We start from the raw sequence: 19,767 nt of genomic DNA, 5'->3' as shown, positions 1-19,767 counted from the left end.
GTCTCTAAAGCGTAGGACGTAACGTAGGTCTTTAAAGCGCAGGACGTAGCGTAGGACGTAGATCTCTAAAACGTAGGACGTAACGTAGGACGTAGGTCTCTACAGCGTAGGACGTAACGTAGGTCTCTAAAGCGTAGGACGTAGGTCTCTACAGCGTAGAACGTAACGTAGGACGTAACGCAGGACGTAGGTCTCTAAAACGTAGGACGTAGCGTAGGTCTCTAAAGCGTAGGACGTAGGACTCTACAGCGTAGGACGTAACGTAGGTCTCTAAAGCGTAGGACGTAGGTCTCTACAGCGTAGGACGTAGATCTCTAAAGCGTAGGACGTAACGCAGGACGTAGGTCTCTACAGCGTAGGACGTAACGTAGGACGTAACGCAGGACGTAGGTCTCTACAGCGTAGGACGTAACGTAGGTCTCTAAAGCGTAGGATGTAGGTCTCTACAGCGTAGGACGTAACGTAAGTCTCTAAAGCGTAGGACGTAGGTCTCTAAAGCGTAGGACGTAGGTCTCTACAGCGTAGGACGTAACGCAGGACGTATGTCTCTACAGCGTAGGACGTAACGTAGGTCTCTAAAGCGTAGGACGTAGGTCTCTACAGCGTAGGACGTAGGTCTCTAAAGCGTAGGACGTAGGTCTCTACAGCGTAGGACGTAACGCAGGACGTATGTCTCTACAGCGTAGGACGTAACGTAGGTCTCTAAAGCGTAGGACGTAGGTCTCTACAGCGTAGGACGTAGGTCTCTACAGCGTAGGACGTAGGTCTCTACAGCGTAGGACGTAACGTAGGTATCTAAAGCGTAGGACGTAGGTCTCTAAAGCGTAGGACGTAACGCAGGATGTAGGTCTCTACAGCGTAGGACGTAACGTAGGTCTCTAAAGCGTAGGACGTAAGTCTCTAAAGCGTAGGACGTAACGCAGGACGTAGGTCTCTACAGCGTAGGACGTAACGTAGGTATCTAAAGCGTAGGACGTAGGTCTCTAAAGCGTAGGACGTAACGCAGGATGTAGGTCTCTACAGCGTAGGACGTAACGTAGGTCTCTAAAGCGTAGGACGTAAGTCTCTAAAGCGTAGGACGTAACGCAGGACGTAGGTCTCTACAGCGTAGGACGTAAGTCTCTAAAGCGTAGGACGTAGATCTCTAAAGCGTAGGACGTAACGCAGGACGTAGGTCTCTACAGCGTAGGACGTAACGTAGGTCTCTAAAGCGTAGGATGTAGGTCTCTAAAGCGTAGGACGTAGGTCTCTACAGCGTAGGACGTAGGTCTCTAAAGCGTAGGACGTAACGTAGGTCTTTAAAGCGCAGGACGTAGCGTAGGACGTAGATCTCTAAAACGTAGGACGTAACTTAGGACGTAGGTCTCTACAGCGTAGGACGTAACGTAGGTCTCTAAAGCGTAGGACGTAGGTCTCTACAGCGTAGAACGTAACGTAGGACGTAACGCAGGACGTAGGTCTCTAAAACGTAGGACGTAGCGTAGGTCTCTAAAGCATAGGACGTAGGACTCTACAGCGTAGGACGTAACGTAGGTCTCTAAAGCGTAGGACGTAGGTCTCTACAGCGTAGGACGTAGATCTCTAAAGCGTAGGACGTAACGCAGGACGTAGGTCTCTACAGCGTAGGACGTAACGTAGGACGTAACGCAGGACGTAGGTCTCTACAGCGTAGGACGTAACGTAGGTCTCTAAAGCGTAGGATGTAGGTCTCTACAGCGTAGGACGTAACGTAGGTCTCTAAAGCGTAGGACGTAGGTCTCTAAAGCGTAGGACGTAGGTCTCTAAAGCGTAGGACGTAGGTCTCTACAGCGTAGGACGTAACGCAGGACGTATGTCTCTACAGCGTAGGACGTAACGTAGGTCTCTAAAGCGTAGGACGTAGGTCTCTACAGCGTAGGACGTAGGTCTCTAAAGCGTAGGACGTAGGTCTCTACAGCGTAGAACGTAACGTAGGACGTAACGCAGGACGTAGGTCTCTAAAACGTAGGACGTAGCGTAGGTCTCTAAAGCGTAGGACGTAGGACTCTACAGCGTAGGACGTAACGTAGGTCTCTAAAGCGTAGGACGTAGGTCTCTACAGCGTAGGACGTAGATCTCTAAAGCGTAGGACGTAACGCAGGACGTAGGTCTCTACAGCGTAGGACGTAACGTAGGACGTAACGCAGGACGTAGGTCTCTACAGCGTAGGACGTAACGTAGGTCTCTAAAGCGTAGGATGTAGGTCTCTACAGCGTAGGACGTAACGTAGGTCTCTAAAGCGTAGGACGTAGGTCTCTAAAGCGTAGGACGTAGGTCTCTAAAGCGTAGGACGTAGGTCTCTACAGCGTAGGACGTAACACAGGACGTATGTCTCTACAGCGTAGGACGTAACGTAGGTCTCTAAAGCGTAGGACGTAGGTCTCTACAGCGTAGGACGTAGGTCTCTAAAGCGTAGGACGTAGGTCTCTACAGCGTAGGACGTAACGCAGGACGTATGTCTCTACAGCGTAGGACGTAACGTAGGTCTCTAAAGCGTAGGACGTAGGTCTCTACAGCGTAGGACGTAGGTCTCTACAGCGTAGGACGTAGGTCTCTACAGCGTAGGACGTAGATCTCTACAGCGTAGGACGTAACGTAGATCTCTAAAGCGTAGGACGTAGGTCTCTACAGCGTAGGACGTAATGTAGGTCTCTAAAGCGTAGGACGTAGGTCTCTACAGCGTAGGACGTAGATCTCTAAAGCGTAGGACGTAACGCAGGACGTAGGTCTCTACAGCGTAGGACGTAACGTAGGACGTAACGCAGGACGTAGGTCTCTACAGCGTAGGACGTAACGTAGGTCTCTAAAGCGTAGGATGTAGGTCTCTACAGCGTAGGACGTAACGTAGGACGTAACGCAGGACGTAGGTCTCTACAGCGTAGGACGTAACGTAGGTCTCTAAAGCGTAGGATGTAGGTCTCTACAGCGTAGGACGTAACGTAGGTCTCTAAAGCGTAGGACGTAGGTCTCTAAAGCGTAGGACGTAGGTCTCTAAAGCGTAGGACGTAGGTCTCTAAAGCGTAGGACGTAGGTCTCTAAAGCGTAGGACGTAACGCAGGACGTAGGTCTCTACAGCGTAGGACGTAACGTAGGTCTCTAAAGCGTAGGACGTAGGTCTCTAAAGCGTAGGACGTAGATCTCTAAAGCGTAGGACGTAAGTCTCTAAAGCGTAGGACGTAACGCAGGACGTAGGTCTCTACAGCGTAGGACGTAACGTAGGACGTAACGCAGGACGTAGGTCTCTACAGCGTAGGACGTAACGTAGGTCTCTAAAGCGTAGGACGTAAGTCTCTAAAGCGTAGGACGTAACGCAGGACGTAGGTCTCTACAGCGTAGGACGTAAGTCTCTAAAGCGTAGGACGTAGATCTCTAAAGCGTAGGACGTAACGCAGGACGTAGGTCTCTACAGCGTAGGACGTAACGTAGGTCTCTAAAGCGTAGGATGTAGGTCTCTAAAGCGTAGGACGTAGGTCTCTACAGCGTAGGACGTAGGTCTCTAAAGCGTAGGACGTAACGTAGGTCTTTAAAGCGCAGGACGTAGCGTAGGACGTAGATCTCTAAAACGTAGGACGTAACTTAGGACGTAGGTCTCTACAGCGTAGGACGTAACGTAGGTCTCTAAAGCGTAGGACGTAGGTCTCTACAGCGTAGAACGTAACGTAGGACGTAACGCAGGACGTAGGTCTCTAAAACGTAGGACGTAGCGTAGGTCTCTAAAGCATAGGACGTAGGACTCTACAGCGTAGGACGTAACGTAGGTCTCTAAAGCGTAGGACGTAGGTCTCTACAGCGTAGGACGTAGATCTCTAAAGCGTAGGACGTAACGCAGGACGTAGGTCTCTACAGCGTAGGACGTAACGTAGGACGTAACGCAGGACGTAGGTCTCTACAGCGTAGGACGTAACGTAGGTCTCTAAAGCGTAGGATGTAGGTCTCTACAGCGTAGGACGTAACGTAGGTCTCTAAAGCGTAGGACGTAGGTCTCTAAAGCGTAGGACGTAGGTCTCTAAAGCGTAGGACGTAGGTCTCTACAGCGTAGGACGTAACGCAGGACGTATGTCTCTACAGCGTAGGACGTAACGTAGGTCTCTAAAGCGTAGGACGTAGGTCTCTACAGCGTAGGACGTAGGTCTCTAAAGCGTAGGACGTAGGTCTCTACAGCGTAGAACGTAACGTAGGACGTAACGCAGGACGTAGGTCTCTAAAACGTAGGACGTAGCGTAGGTCTCTAAAGCGTAGGACGTAGGACTCTACAGCGTAGGACGTAACGTAGGTCTCTAAAGCGTAGGACGTAGGTCTCTACAGCGTAGGACGTAGATCTCTAAAGCGTAGGACGTAACGCAGGACGTAGGTCTCTACAGCGTAGGACGTAACGTAGGACGTAACGCAGGACGTAGGTCTCTACAGCGTAGGACGTAACGTAGGTCTCTAAAGCGTAGGATGTAGGTCTCTACAGCGTAGGACGTAACGTAGGTCTCTAAAGCGTAGGACGTAGGTCTCTAAAGCGTAGGACGTAGGTCTCTAAAGCGTAGGACGTAGGTCTCTACAGCGTAGGACGTAACGCAGGACGTATGTCTCTACAGCGTAGGACGTAACGTAGGTCTCTAAAGCGTAGGACGTAGGTCTCTACAGCGTAGGACGTAGGTCTCTAAAGCGTAGGACGTAGGTCTCTACAGCGTAGGACGTAACGCAGGACGTATGTCTCTACAGCGTAGGACGTAACGTAGGTCTCTAAAGCGTAGGACGTAGGTCTCTACAGCGTAGGACGTAGGTCTCTACAGCGTAGGACGTAGGTCTCTACAGCGTAGGACGTAGATCTCTACAGCGTAGGACGTAACGTAGATCTCTAAAGCGTAGGACGTAGGTCTCTACAGCGTAGGACGTAATGTAGGTCTCTAAAGCGTAGGACGTAGGTCTCTACAGCGTAGGACGTAGATCTCTAAAGCGTAGGACGTAACGCAGGACGTAGGTCTCTACAGCGTAGGACGTAACGTAGGACGTAACGCAGGACGTAGGTCTCTACAGCGTAGGACGTAACGTAGGTCTCTAAAGCGTAGGATGTAGGTCTCTACAGCGTAGGACGTAACGTAGGACGTAACGCAGGACGTAGGTCTCTACAGCGTAGGACGTAACGTAGGTCTCTAAAGCGTAGGATGTAGGTCTCTACAGCGTAGGACGTAACGTAGGTCTCTAAAGCGTAGGACGTAGGTCTCTAAAGCGTAGGACGTAGGTCTCTAAAGCGTAGGACGTAGGTCTCTACAGCGTAGGACGTAACGCAGGACGTATGTCTCTACAGCGTAGGACGTAACGTAGGTCTCTACAGCGTAGGACGTAGGTCTCTACAGCGTAGGACGTAGGTCTCTACAGCGTAGGACGTAGATCTCTACAGCGTAGGACGTAACGTAGATCTCTAAAGCGTAGGACGTAGGTCTCTACAGCGTAGGACGTAATGTAGGTCTCTAAAGCGTAGGACGTAGGTCTCTAAAGCGTAGGACGTAGGTCTCTAAAGCGTAGGACGTAACGCAGGACGTAGGTCTCTACAGCGTAGGACGTAACGTAGGTCTCTAAAGCGTAGGACGTAGGTCTCTAAAGCGTAGGACGTAGATCTCTAAAGCGTAGGACGTAAGTCTCTAAAGCGTAGGACGTAACGCAGGACGTAGGTCTCTACAGCGTAGGACGTAACGTAGGACGTAACGCAGGACGTAGGTCTCTACAGCGTAGGACGTAACGTAGGTCTCTAAAGCGTAGGATGTAGGTCTCTACAGCGTAGGACGTAACGTAGGTCTCTAAAGCGTAGGACGTAGGTCTCTAAAGCGTAGGACGTAGGTCTCTAAAGCGTAGGACGTAGGTCTCTACAGCGTAGGACGTAACGCAGGACGTATGTCTCTACAGCGTAGGACGTAACGTAGGTCTCTACAGCGTAGGACGTAGGTCTCTACAGCGTAGGACGTAGGTCTCTACAGCGTAGGACGTAGATCTCTACAGCGTAGGACGTAACGTAGATCTCTAAAGCGTAGGACGTAGGTCTCTACAGCGTAGGACGTAATGTAGGTCTCTAAAGCGTAGGACGTAGGTCTCTAAAGCGTAGGACGTAGGTCTCTAAAGCGTAGGACGTAACGCAGGACGTAGGTCTCTACAGCGTAGGACGTAACGTAGGTCTCTAAAGCGTAGGACGTAGGTCTCTAAAGCGTAGGACGTAGATCTCTAAAGCGTAGGACGTAAGTCTCTAAAGCGTAGGACGTAACGCAGGACGTAGGTCTCTACAGCGTAGGACGTAACGTAGGTCTCTAAAGCATAGGACGTAGGTCTCTAAAGCGTAGGACGTAGGTCTCTAAAGCGTAGGACGTAGGTCTCTACAGCGTAGGACGTAACGCAGGACGTAGGTCTCTAGAGACCTCTCCACTAAGCGGGAGAGGTGTAAAATTCACAGCAGCAGAGCTTCTACTGGGGTCAATGCAAAAAAATGTACCGTTTCCGGACCCAGACTGGACACTGGACAAAAGACGGCTCCGCGAGGCAACTGTCTGCCTGCCTGCCCAATTGTCTATGAGTAGCTGTCTGTCTGTCTATGAGTAGCTGTCTGCCTTCCTGCCTGTCCAATTGTCCATGAGTAGCTGTCTGTCTGTCTATGAGTAGCTGTCTGCCTTCCTGCCTGTCCAATTGTCCATGAGTAGCTGTCTGCCTGCCTGTCCAATTCTCCATGAGTAGCTGTCTGTCTGCCTGTCTATGAGTAGCTGTCTGACTGCCTGCCTGTCCAATTCTCCATGAGTAGCTGTCTGTCTGTCTGCCTGTCTATGAGTAGCTGTCTGCCTGCCTGCCAGCCAGCAAGTTGGTTAACAGAAAATAAATTGTTATGGCTGAGTAAAATAAAATACAATAAACACAATTTGCCTGAAAATAGATTACCCAGATATGACCTTTTTCATGAAAAAAAATGAGTAGTGATATGGCTGACTGAGTAAAATAAAACAATCTACCTGAAAATAGATAGCTATAAGTGAAGAGCAATTTTCGCAATTACCATTTCCGCAATTTCCACCATTTCCGCAATTACCATTTCCGCAATTTCCATTTCCACCATTTCCGCAATTACAATTTCCGCAATTTCCATTTCCATTTCCAACTATTAATGGCAGCTGGGTTTCATCAATCAAATAAAATAGAATTCTGTCCGTTTAGCTATAAAATTATGTCAGGGAATAGGGATACAGAGTATATGTCTTTCATTTGCATTGCATCTCCCCCCCCCCCCCCCCCCAAGCTTTTATTTTCGTTCGAGTAATAGTACAACTCTAATAGTATTACTTATAATAATGTAATTAAAGATAACTTCATTCAGATTTATTTATTTTTATTTTCCAGATTTTTTTCTCTTCTTTTTTTTAGATTTTCATTGGTGGGCCAGTCATAATGGTCCCGCGGGCCTGATGTGGCCCGCGGGCCTGAGGTTGAGTATCACTGCCATAGTTTGCAAGACATTTGTGTTTCAGTTTTCTGAAAAAGAGTTCGTCAGTCGTGCCAAGTATTTGGCCACAGACCCACATGAAAATATGTAGTTCTAATCTAGGGTCTACCCAGAAGCAAAGATTTGAGTTTAATTTTTATTTTATTTGTGGCATGTTTACGATAAAAATCTACGAGATTGTATATCTGCTATTTTTGAAAAGCCAAAGTATAAAATAGTTAATAGCTTTATTAATGGGATACAACAAACAAGCAATAAGAGACATTTTAAACCATATAATCAGAACAGTATTAACTTTATTTGTACAAAATATTCCAAGAAATCTAATCAGAGCGACAATAAACATCAATAAAACAAAGTGTGCCGTTTTCAGCTCCTCTGGCCATTTTAGATGAGCTAATCACAGAACAGCAATAAGAGCAGAACATAAAACATTAAACAGCAATAAGAGACGAACATCAACAAAACAGCAGGACAATAATATGATGATCCCGTTTTCAGCTCCTCACTTTTGTGATGAGTTCGTCGCAGACCTTACTAAGCTCTTCACACTCTTTTCCCTGAGGTACAGAGAATGGTGAGAAAAAGGCAGAAAACATAAGTAGATATCTTCAGATTATTACAAACAGTTTAGAGAGTAGATAATCAACTAATGTCATTTTTATTCTGCTTAACAGTGTTCACTTACTTTCTGGTCAAGGCTCTTTTCCAGAGAATGAACCTTTAGCTGCTCCATGCGCAGCTGGGCTTGAAGTCCTGCCATCTCAGCCTTGAACTTTGACCGCACCTCAAAAATCTGTTTATTTGCCCTGAAAACAGCACAAGCACAGTCAGTTTACAAAACCAGTGTCTTGGCAGGGCTCATACAATAAACAGAATGGTAGAGTCTAGTAAATCTCACATCTCAATTTTCTCCTCGGCATGGGCTTTCAGTGTCTGATAGCGCTGCTCCTCCTTTTTGATCCTGGCCAGGGCATCCTGAGCGCATGCTTTCAGAGTTTCTTCATTCTAGTAATTAGGCAGATAAAACAATTGTGTCATAACAAAAATTTCAGTTTATAAAAGCAAATCCTTTTTTGTACTTTTCAATCGGGCCGGCTATGCAAGGACTGAGCCTTAATAGGTGAGCCTTAGGTAGGTGAGCCCAGGCAAACGTCACCCACATTCCTAGTCTCTGTGCAATGTGTACAACTGTAGTCCTGGGGTTCTCGAAGATGGCATACTAATTTCCTGTTCTGGATCATTTTGGGTTGTGCATGCTTATCTGACCATTGGACAGACATGGGGAAACAACGATCGGATTAAGGTTGGTGAACATGCGCTGCTCCCCGCTTGCGGTTATGGTTAGGGTTTGAGGTAGGTTGTCGTTCTAATGACAGTCGGGCCAATAGTATGTCGAAACTAAAGCCTGTACTGGGTGTACCCGATCATTTTACTATAGCTTTGTTTGATTGGGTCTGCAGCAGATTTAAACTGGGAAACACATATCAGGTGCAGGCGTTTACACAATCAGTTCAAATCTGTTGCAGAGCCCATCAAATAAAAGATCAGAATTTACAATTAACATTACCCATTGAGAAAATCACCCCAGTACAGGAAACAAAAAACGGATGTGCCTCCATCTCGAACCCTGGGACTAGTTATGCACAGAGCCTATGGAGGACATGAGAAAAGAAGAAGAAAAGAACTCACTCTCTCTCCATACCAGGCAGCCTACTGTATGTAAAACTACCCAATTCGATAAGTTTTAACACAGGTTGGCAGCGATTTTCAAGTGCTAGCTCTTGACACATGACAAGTTCAAGAAGTGTTACATCAGATCTTCAACATGTTCTCAGAATATGATGCGTGTTAAAAATTAGATATGTTCAGCATGACCTCCAAGTCATGCTGTGATGACTATTACTCACCTTTCTGCAACCTACAATGACCTCCTTATATTTGTCCAGTCTCTTTAAGACTTCAGAGAAAGACCTCTCCAAGTTACTCAGCTCGGTTTGCACTTGTTCCTTCTCCTGCAAGGCCTCCCTCAAGGCCTCCTTGAGGCTTGTTTCCATCTTCTGGCGGTCTCTCTCTTGTGTAGCTGGTAGAATGAGGCAAGATTGACAGAGACAAACAATGATCCATAAAGATGGGGGATAGTGCACATTCACAGAACCCTGCCATCAAATACAAATTCGGTTTCAATAACTTACATCTCATCTTTGCACTTGAGCTCTCGAGTTCAGAAACGATTCTCCTGTGCAAGAAATTGAAAAATTGCTTAAACTGTACATGAATAAAATTGATAAAGTAGCAAATAACAGTAATAAATGGCTCACTTCTTGTCCTCCGATTCTGCAAAAAGCTTGTCATATTTTGCTTTCCATTGCTTATCTTTTTCATTTGCCTGTTGAATAAATATACTCTATTGTTAGAATCAGTGTATGTCTGAATTTAATTAATCTAATTATTTCATACTCAAGACATTAACTTGACACTAAAAGTAATACATAAACAGTGGCAATGAGAATTAAATCAGCTCTTAACTTACCACCGTCTGAACCAACGCAATGGCTTGATCCATGTCTTTCTGACTGTATTTCAACATTTCAACAATTGCATCCTCTGTATTTGTTGGCTGGGGAAGAGGAGCGACTCTGCACACATGCATTTCAGAATCCTGGACAAATGGATCCACAGTCTAAATAAAAATGAGAGTTTACATAGCTTAGATAGGCTGATTCAACAGCTTTGATGCAACACAAATTAACTCCATTTAATGTTACAATCCCATGAATTTCAGAGTTTTAAAATTGTAATGCAGCTGGTGGAATTTTAAAGCTTTTGCAAATCAACTGAAATGAAAAAAAAAAAAAAAAAAAAAAAAAACTGATGTGATTTCCCAGTTCTGTTCCATCCCAAGGTTAAACCGCTTCCCTCTTTCTTTACTTTCACATTCCTTCGTGGCTAGCAGAAACATTGTCTAAAGTGTTTTACTGATGGGGTAGACAATTTTAGTACAATTTATGAAGAAAGAAGTGATGGATGATCCAGAAAAAAAGGCTCTTGCATATATTGCAGGAATGGTTCAAGTATGACCAATTACAGTGGCAAATGTGACAGGTGACTTACTGATTCTATGACATCAACTAGCTTGAAATCATCTTGTGCAGCCTTTGTATCAGCAATCTGTGGAGCTTCCAAACTGAAAAGAAAGCACAGTTTAATTAATTGACTGGCTTTAAAGTAAAGACTATTTGATGCTCAGCATAGAACAAGTCAAGCTAGGGCATCTGGCGGGTGAGGTTGGTGCAACATACCGTGAAACAAAGGGGGCTAGACGAGGGATAGGATTCTGTGCACAAGGGCCCACTGCCTTTTTGGGGCTCTCTTTCATCAGGGGGTCAAACTTAAGGTAGAGAGACTGTTTCCTTAATGCAGATTCCTTGAACTGTTAACAGCAGATTAGCAAACAAAAAACACATTTAAATTTAGTAAGTACAAAAGTACAAGGAGAAAAAAAAGAGAAGAAGAAACATGAGGGCAACACTCACGCTGCCAGTCCCACATTGTTCGAGGTAGTCCATTTGACCATCAAAGTCATTTGCCATGACTAGAGAAAAGATAACATAGCAAATTAAAGAGGGCAAATTCAGGTAGCTTATATTCAATGTATGGAAGAGAAATTTTATACTTAATTTAGTTATTTTTGAATATACAAATAAAAGAGTCCTCAAATGTACCACTCAAGAATACAAAAGATAAGTAAACATTAAATGTCTGTAGGTTGAAGTGTCCTAAAATGTGAGACAATATGACTTACACATGGTTCCAGGAACAAACTCCTCACTGGGTTCCAGCAGCCCAGTCTGTGAGTTCTGATCAAGGTGACCCAGTGTAATGAATTCAGGTGTAATAAACACAGGTTGCTCAGTCTCAAATCCCAAGTCAGGGCCAGGAGCAGTCTCCATCTTCTCAGTCGTCATGTTATTCTAAAAATAAAAACAAAAAAGATAGGCTTATAATCAGTGGTGTACAAACTAAGTACAGTGGTGGACAAATGTGTCAAAATACAAAGACTCAAGTTTAGTACAGCTATAGTAGGGGGGGCCACTGCTAATGCTTTGACTGTCCAGCAGCAACAGTACAGCAGATTATTACATTAACCCATTCTGACCTGAGATCAGATTCATACGAGGTTTCCACGGGAAACACACTGGTCTGATTAACCCATTCTGACCTGAGATCAGATTCTAAAAATGTCAGTCGTTCTTCGAATTTTCCAAAAATAGCAGACCTACAAGCTCGTATCGCGCCACTCGGTGGCGCGATATGAGCTTGTAGATCTGCTATTTTTCAATAGGTAAAGCATAACATGATGCCAACACCAAAATGGGTGCCCGGTCAGAATGGGTTAAAAAAAAGAAAATAAATTTAAAACGGTGCCAATGTAGTCTAAACTAAGTATGCACCCCGCTCAATCTTGGGAGTTCAGAACTAAGTGTGCAAGGAGACAAAAATATATATTCAACAAATAGATGTTAAGATCATTAATTACTTCTTTCAATGCAACAAGAGTGGGTCCATCAATCTTTTGGATGTCATCTTTCTCATCTCCAGTACTAGAGAGCAAAGACAAGACACACACACGTAAGCTGGAATACTTTTAACACATAGCATTTTGTGCTTCAAAATTTGCATTGGTCAGAGCAATTAGATTGCCTTTTAGGCCTAAACCGCACTAATGCAACTCTTTGGAACTGCCATTGGGGATAATAGTTTCATGCAACTACTCGCAACCGTTTGGTTGCGAGTAGTTGCATATCATTGGTGCAGTTTAGGCCTTAAAGTTATTTTTTACATACCACACAGGAGTGGGAATCTCTTTAACTGGATTTGGTGCCTTGCCCAGAATTCCCACGGGACTGGACTTCTCCCCAGATGTTAGTGAATTGTTCATTTTTGCATTTGTGCCAAAGGGATTGAAGTTTGGGTCATCGTCAAGTTGAAAGGAGTAAGAAGACTTTGGAATAGGAGCAATATCAACGTCATCGGCCACAGGCTTGACTGGAGATTTTGTTGGTGGGGTGGGTTCCTTCTTTTTTTCAGGTGCAGGCTTTCTCTCCGTCGATTTCAAACCAGGCGGCTTTTTACTAAACCTTTTGGGTGGCTTCCGTTTGACATCAATACCATCGTCAAAATTGAACTCAAGTTTCACTGGGCCTTCGTTAAGCAGAGCATCAGTTGTTTGAGACACAGATTCATCCTTCGTTGGTTTAAGGGTGTCAGATACTGCAGTGGCTACCGGCTTCTCTGGTACATCTACACTATTTATGCTTTCCAGGACCTTAAGAGGAGCACCAGTGGGTTGGGACATGAAGTCATCCTCCGTTAGTTTAGGCGTGTCGGATACCACCGTGGCAGGTACGTCTACCTTGTTTACGCTTTCCATATCCGGCGGGTCACTGCATGACACTTTTTTCCCAACCTGAGGAGAATTCTGCATTTTTGAGCCTCCCGTCATGAAAGGATTGACCGAATCCAAGTTGTCAAAATCAAAATTGTAAGAGCCTTTGGTTGGCAGAGGAGCATCTTCTACAGAATAATTGGCTGTAGCTTCTTCTGGAATGACAGTAGAAGACATAGCAGCAGGCGTTTCCTCATCGGTTATGTTGGACGATGAATGTTGTTCCTTGTCAAAATCAAAATTGTACGAGCCTTTGGTTGGCAGAGGAGCATCTTCAACAGAATTAGCTGTAGCTTCTTCTGGAATGACAGTGGAAGACATAGCAGCAGGCGTTTCCTCATCGGTTCTGTTGGACGATGAATGTTGTTCCTTGTCAAAATCAAAATTGTAAGAGCCTTTGGTTGGCAGAGGATCATCTTCTACAGAATAATTGGCTGTAGCTTCTTCTGGAATCACAGTGGAAGACATAGCCGCAGGCGTTTCCTCATCGGTTATGTTAGACGATGAAAGTTGTTCCTTGTCAAAATCAAAATTGTAAGAGCCTTTGGTTGGCAGAGGGGCATCTTCTACAGAATAATTGGCTGTAGCTTCTTCTGGAATGACAGTGGAAGACATAGCCGCTTCCTCATCGGTTATGTTGGACGATGAATGTTGTTCCTTGTCAGCCGTTCCTTTCGACATTATGACCACACTGCTATCCGTGGAGTGTATGTCTGTAGACATATTAGCAAGTGAATTTTCCATAGAGGGGGTGATAGGAAGTGTATCATCCAGTACCGTTTCGGTTTGAGAAATCTCCTGTGACACATTCTCTGGTATTCCACATTGAGGTACTTTTGTGCCTGCAGGAACGTCTTCGAGAGCAGGCCTGGTTGGAGAGTTAGGGACTTTAATAGACGCCTGAAATGGATTTATGGCATCCAAGTTGTCCAAATCAAAGTTGTAGCCACCCTTGCTTTGTATGGGCATGTCATCAAGATTAGGTGATAACTCTGTGTGGACAAATTGAACAAGGGATAACACTTCATTAGCTAAGCAGTTCGGAAAGCTAAATAAGAGGTGCAAATGCTACGATATTCATATCTGGATGTTTTACCAATTTTGGGCCTGTCAACTGGTGCAGTGACATCCTGAGGCAAAGTACTATAAGATACAAAAGAGAACAGATTAGCCATCGTAATAGTTTTGTCAGCACAATATTACTCATAAGAAACTGAAGATTTACCTTGAGTTATGCAACTGTAAGGACTCCATTGCTTTTGTGCACTCATCCAGGATTGTTCTCTTGCCAGTCTTTGAAGGAGATACAATTCTTTTGGTGAAAGGGTCTCTTCTTGGAGTCTGAAAACAAACCTGGATTGACATATAAATAATAATCAGTGTAGTATAGCTGGTTAACTGGAACTTTAAATTCAAACTAAAATGTCCCAGCAATCATCTTTCTAATCAGTGTGAAATCTCTCTATACATTTTAGCACTTTGAGATTTGCAAGCATGTAAAGTGCATTATAATAAAATGTATTACTAAAGTTTGACCATATTATAATAATAGTGACTCAAAAAAAAAAAAAAAAAAAAGGGAGCACATTACTCTCATTACAATCTTAAACACTACTTGAGTAAACATAATAAAAATAAATAAAATAATACAGTCACTGCTTAAGGGTACACATCCTGACCATAATTTAAGTAAGATAGGTTAAAAAACAGTACATAAAAAAAATAGGCAACTCAATTCTGTACCTTTACTCCCTTTGCTACAGTCTTGCTGGGCAGGTTCTCAGACTGTCGCAGAATGGAGGGTCTCCCAGTCGGCTGATCCAAAGCAAAGATGTCCAGGACTGAATCGATGTGCTTCGCTTCAGGACAGGGACTTTGGTTCTCATCATTCAGAACGGATGCCATCCTGTTTTAAAGGGAGATGGAGAGCTAAGTGGGTGCATTGAACTTCTGACAAAATCCTCCACCTGACAATAAACTGGAGTGGAGACCATGTGAGCATCTAGCTCTGGTCCATAGCCTAATGCTTCTATGATTAATTAGGCTATGGACCAGAGCTAGTGAGCATCATGCAATGGCTGAATTCCACAGAATTTCTGGTCTCCCTCTTGTATAATATCCACTTTCATCTGCAGCTCATCGTCTGCTGCAACAGCACAGCAGTGCTGATACACATTGTAACATGGTGGTGAGTCGGGATTACAACTTCTTAATCTTTATAATAACAGGATATTTCAGAACACAACTGGCTCACTTTATATTTTGACGTTTGTGGTAAGAGTGTCCAGTGGGGTGGTGTTCAGTATCCGACAGACGTCAGAATAGATAAATTAGTAAAAAAGAAAAAAAGGAAAAAAAATCTTCCTTGTTCAAGGCTAAAGATATTATTATTAAAGTTATGTTTTTCCATTACATTTTCTCTATAATGTTACCCTGGTGGATTAGAGGGTGGATTACATGCTACTCTGGATTCCCTGATTTGATTTACTAGTAAACTGCTGATCATGGAACATAATGTGTGTCTTATAGCATCATTTAAATCATTTAATAGCATCATTTAAATGCTTAATTTGTAGTTCTAATGTGCAAATTAAACTTTTTTCCAACGCTCTAGAGGGTACTCTTATTTTGAAGAGATCGTCCACCGCAAGTCTTAAATTAGCTCACTAGATTAGCTCACTAGACAGTGCCATACGGGGCTGAGGCGGAGACAGAGATCCTTTGTGGTATCTTTACTGAGACATCGATGTACAAAGTAAACAAATATACAATATTTGGAATTATATACATATCCAATAAACGAAATAAATAGCATTCAATTCATATTCAAGATTGGCAATAATAAATAAATCATATTCATAATAATCATAAATCAGAATATCATATAATACTTAAAGCATCAAATAAGAGTACATAAGTACACGTCAGATTTACTCAGGATTAAATGTAAGAAACTATATTTAAGCAGGATAAACATATATATGAAATAATCAATAAACATATAACTTAAATGCACTGCTTAGGATTTCAGGTCAGAACAAACAGTTAAAAGTGGTCGAGCTACAGCTCAAACATGTGCAGTCCATAATACATTGTGATACATTGTCCCTTACATACATTAATGTGTGCTCATTAACCCCTGCACTGTACAGGGGAGAACATGGCTAAATGATCCAAACTGACGTTGGTTCTTGGACTCACACAGGTTGGAGGGTTGCAGAAGGTGGTAGAAACTAAAGGTGGCGGTTTAGGTTTGGGAGACCGCAGCAGTGGTTTGGTGATCTGGGCTTGAGGAAATGAGTGCAGCTATGCCACTTATATAGCCTCCCACACCTGTGCGTGGCCAGGGAACAACCTGCCATTCAATCAGGCTTGATTTGGTGGCGTTGCGTGCCTCTCCATGAGCCTTTTGACATCCATCATCTCCGCATCAAGCACTGTCTGCGTTGGCGGCCGCCTCACCTGGAACGTCCAGAGCTTCTTCCACGCCAGCAGTGTCTTCTTCCATGTCATCTTTAAATCTATAGATATATCATGTTTGACACGCCCTGGCCTGGGCTGGGCTGTGGTGGCCTCCTCCTCATATTCCTGGCGACTATGGTGTTGGCTAGCCTGGATCCAGCCCAAAGATCCCGCCCACTCTCAAGAAAGCTATACAGTCTGATAATCAGGCTAGGTGTTGGCAGCATTTAGCTCCTTAATTTTGTCATTTAGGGCAAGCTATAGTTTTTGCTATTTTTGAAAATCTTGAAAGTGTGAGAATTACTGATCTCTGGTTAACATTAGGACTAGTCTGGTATTAAATTGTCATAATTTAATCACAGCTGTAGTAATTTCCATTAAAACAACAGAGTAATAACTGTTTCCATTGGTTTAAAGTAACTCTCGAGGTGTTGGCTACTCATAAGAAAATTATCTTTTTAACAAAATCAGTAACATGGTCAATCAATATTGTTCACCTTTTCTATGGAAGAGCAAGGTGCTTTCAATATAAAATCATGACACAATCAAATAACAAAAAAATATTTTATGTGTTTAAATCTCAACAGCAAATAGTGCATTATTGTAAATTGACATACAATTCTCAAAATATGCCACTTTGAGAAGCCGTGCGAAACAGTGATGGATGTTTCTATCAGTGTAGGTTGTCATTGTCATAGATCTTCATGTCAGCATCTGCAAAGAGATCAAATCAAAACAGATGAGAAACAAAAGCTTCATTTGTACCCCAATGGAGGGACAGACACCATGTCCTAATCTAGTGCATGGATTCCCAAACCGGACCCCCTGCAGTGTATTATGCATTATAATGCATAAAAAAAAATCAAAAATCAGAAAAGAGATTGTGGAAACAAATGGACTCCTACGGGTCAATTTTGCTCAATCTTTACTCTGTTTGTGTCTTTTACAATTTACCATGTGGATTTTACCTGTGGGTGCACATCTTATCTTTTGATTTTGATTTAATTGTATACTTCATGTGGACTTGCACAAAGACTAATATGTCTATGCCATTCCAGTACCTCATTCCTCAGGTGTGTCTGAGGTTAGACACACCTGATAGTTTTAACTCAGAAGCGTTACCTGTGGCTGCAATGCTGCATGTACTGTACTGTACTGTACTGTACTGTACTGTACTGTACTGTACAGTACTTACTTATAGACCGTGAGCCAGGGGGGTTGGTCTGTACCACCTGGCTGAATAATGCTCATAGTGATTTTTGTGAAGGTATACATGTCTAGAGTTAGAAAATATGTGATAGCATTGCACCAGTGGTAGCTTTATGAGTGCTATCATGCATTTTATTTTATAACACTATGGCGAAAATTGCATGGATCAATATGAAAAAAACACACCCCCCCAAAAATGATAGTTTATTCAACGGACCGAAATAACTAAACAAAAGCTCTCCCTCTCTCTGCTCTTATCTCCAAAAATGTTAATGTGTAAACATTTATGAAACCATATAACCATTTACTGTTACCATGCATAATGTATAGTGTATTTACCACATTAATATTAGTATCACAAAAATGTTGTGGTCGCATACTGATGAGCCTGGGAGAACATACCGTTAAAAGTGTCCACATCATCATAAATATCGTCCCCTTCCCTGTAAAAAAAACATTGAAACTCTTGAATGGACAACAAAAGCACTTTTTCTTTTTTTGTAGGCTACTGCACAGCGACACCAAATGCAGGGCATCTTTTTAGTCAAATATAAGTTATACAACGGGCAGAGGAGACTTACATTTGGAGAAGCAGAGCCCTGGAGACATATCCATCTGTATGCAGGAAGACAAGATGAAGACTTCAAATAACAATGACTTGACCTAGCCTGGCCATGTGAAGACTTAAGGTTAAAATGCCATTTAGATTTAGACAGATTCTGGGTTCATGATTAACCTGATATCCCATAGTTTCCGTAGTTTCAATGTACAGATTATTTTTGATAGTACGTACCAGTATGTTGCCTAAATTGTTCTATTGATAAACTTCTACTCCATCACACAATGGTTTAATTTTCAACAAAGCTATGCATCCATAAAATATATAAAATGACGAGTGAAACATTATCTTCTGGATGAACGATACTTTCAGTATTATGTGAACATTTTATTCAACATTCTCCCTTGTAGACCTAGCTATTACTGTCTGGTCTGGTTTGTAGGGCAGAAATTCAAAACCAAGTGATCCCTGGCCTCTGCCACAAGAGGGTGCTACGAACCTGGCTACTGGGCGTGAATTACTGGCTGCTGCAGTTCAGGCCATGAAAGTGAATGTAATAAACAGCTGTTAACTGATGGGACCAGGGATCATCACCATGCTGGCTTGTGGTGGAATGTTTTTGTCAATATTCTATTTCTGCCACAGACATACAAAATGAGTGTACAATAATATGACCAGGAGCACATAAACCCCCAATTTTGATACGCATGCATTAGACCTTGGACCCCCCATTTCATTTAGTTTTTTGCTGTAAGAGAGTTACAGACTCATGGTGTTTATTTGGACCCCTTGTGGTCCTCAGACTCTACGCTGTCGCTGGGAAACAGTGACATCAAATGACTATTCAGACAGGAAGTGGTGTGTGAACCTACATCGTCTGTACTGGTTCCGACACAGGGCTTTCGTGTCATTGGTCAGTTGGATGACGTCCAGGATCTCTCCCTGTGCTACTGCCAAATCCTTCCCCCCCGGCTTCCTGATGATGCCGTTGGGGTCCACCATCATGGTGTGCAGAACCGTCAGGGGTCCCTCATACTGGGAAAGAGAACATTCAGGTTTAGACCAGTACAGGGCTGAAACCATCAATTGTATTCTTAGCAATTAGTCTATCGATCACGTTTTGATTCATCGAATAATCGAGAAGTGCGTTTTATATCCTAGATTTTCAGGCCACTATAAGATCAGAGCAATGTGTGATTGCAAATTACAAGTGTTTAACACTGCCGTAACACTGTTATAGTGCCACATATGTGTGCAATTTAGTTGTTTCGGTGCCTGAACTGTGTTTGTGCCAAGTTTGGTGCGGATTGGAACATCAGCGCACCTGTCAACGTGACATTTACTTTACATGCTCAACGAGCTCAAAGAGTATTGCATAACCTGAGGGGCATGCGTTCCCAATGACCATTGTCGTAGTGTAAATAAATTAAAGCTGCTATAAGCAATAAGGTCAACATTTTAATTTTTGAATTTTTTTTGTTGGTATTCAGACATCCAGCAATGGGTAGAACGCTCCCAAAAAATGTAGTCTCTGTGACTACATTCTTTTGTATTCAGACGGCAGTCTGAAATTCAAACTTTGACATATTATTATTGCTTATAGCA

General features: G+C 43.4%; 1 protein-coding gene across 1 annotated transcript; it reads right to left on the bottom strand.

Moving 5' to 3' along the window:
• Positions 1-7,980: 7,980 nt before the first annotated feature.
• On the bottom strand, positions 7,981-16,440 carry LOC308320233 (transforming acidic coiled-coil-containing protein 3-like; the record flags this gene model as incomplete). The annotated part of the gene is made up of 5 exons (XM_080770551.1): positions 7,981-8,043; positions 8,172-8,292; positions 8,385-8,491; positions 9,394-9,566; positions 16,395-16,440. The coding sequence occupies 5 exons, from the start codon at positions 16,438-16,440 to the stop codon at positions 7,981-7,983; spliced, it is 510 nt and encodes a 169-aa protein (XP_080626677.1).
• Between the last annotated feature and the right edge of the window lie 3,327 nt (positions 16,441-19,767).

This window comes from Protomyctophum bolini, assembly GCF_963924005.1.
Source record: "Protomyctophum bolini genome assembly, chromosome: 8".
NCBI lineage: Eukaryota > Metazoa > Chordata > Actinopteri > Myctophiformes > Myctophidae > Protomyctophum > Protomyctophum bolini.
Note: the sequence above shows the minus strand (reverse complement) of the source record. Positions and strands in the feature narration are given on the sequence as shown.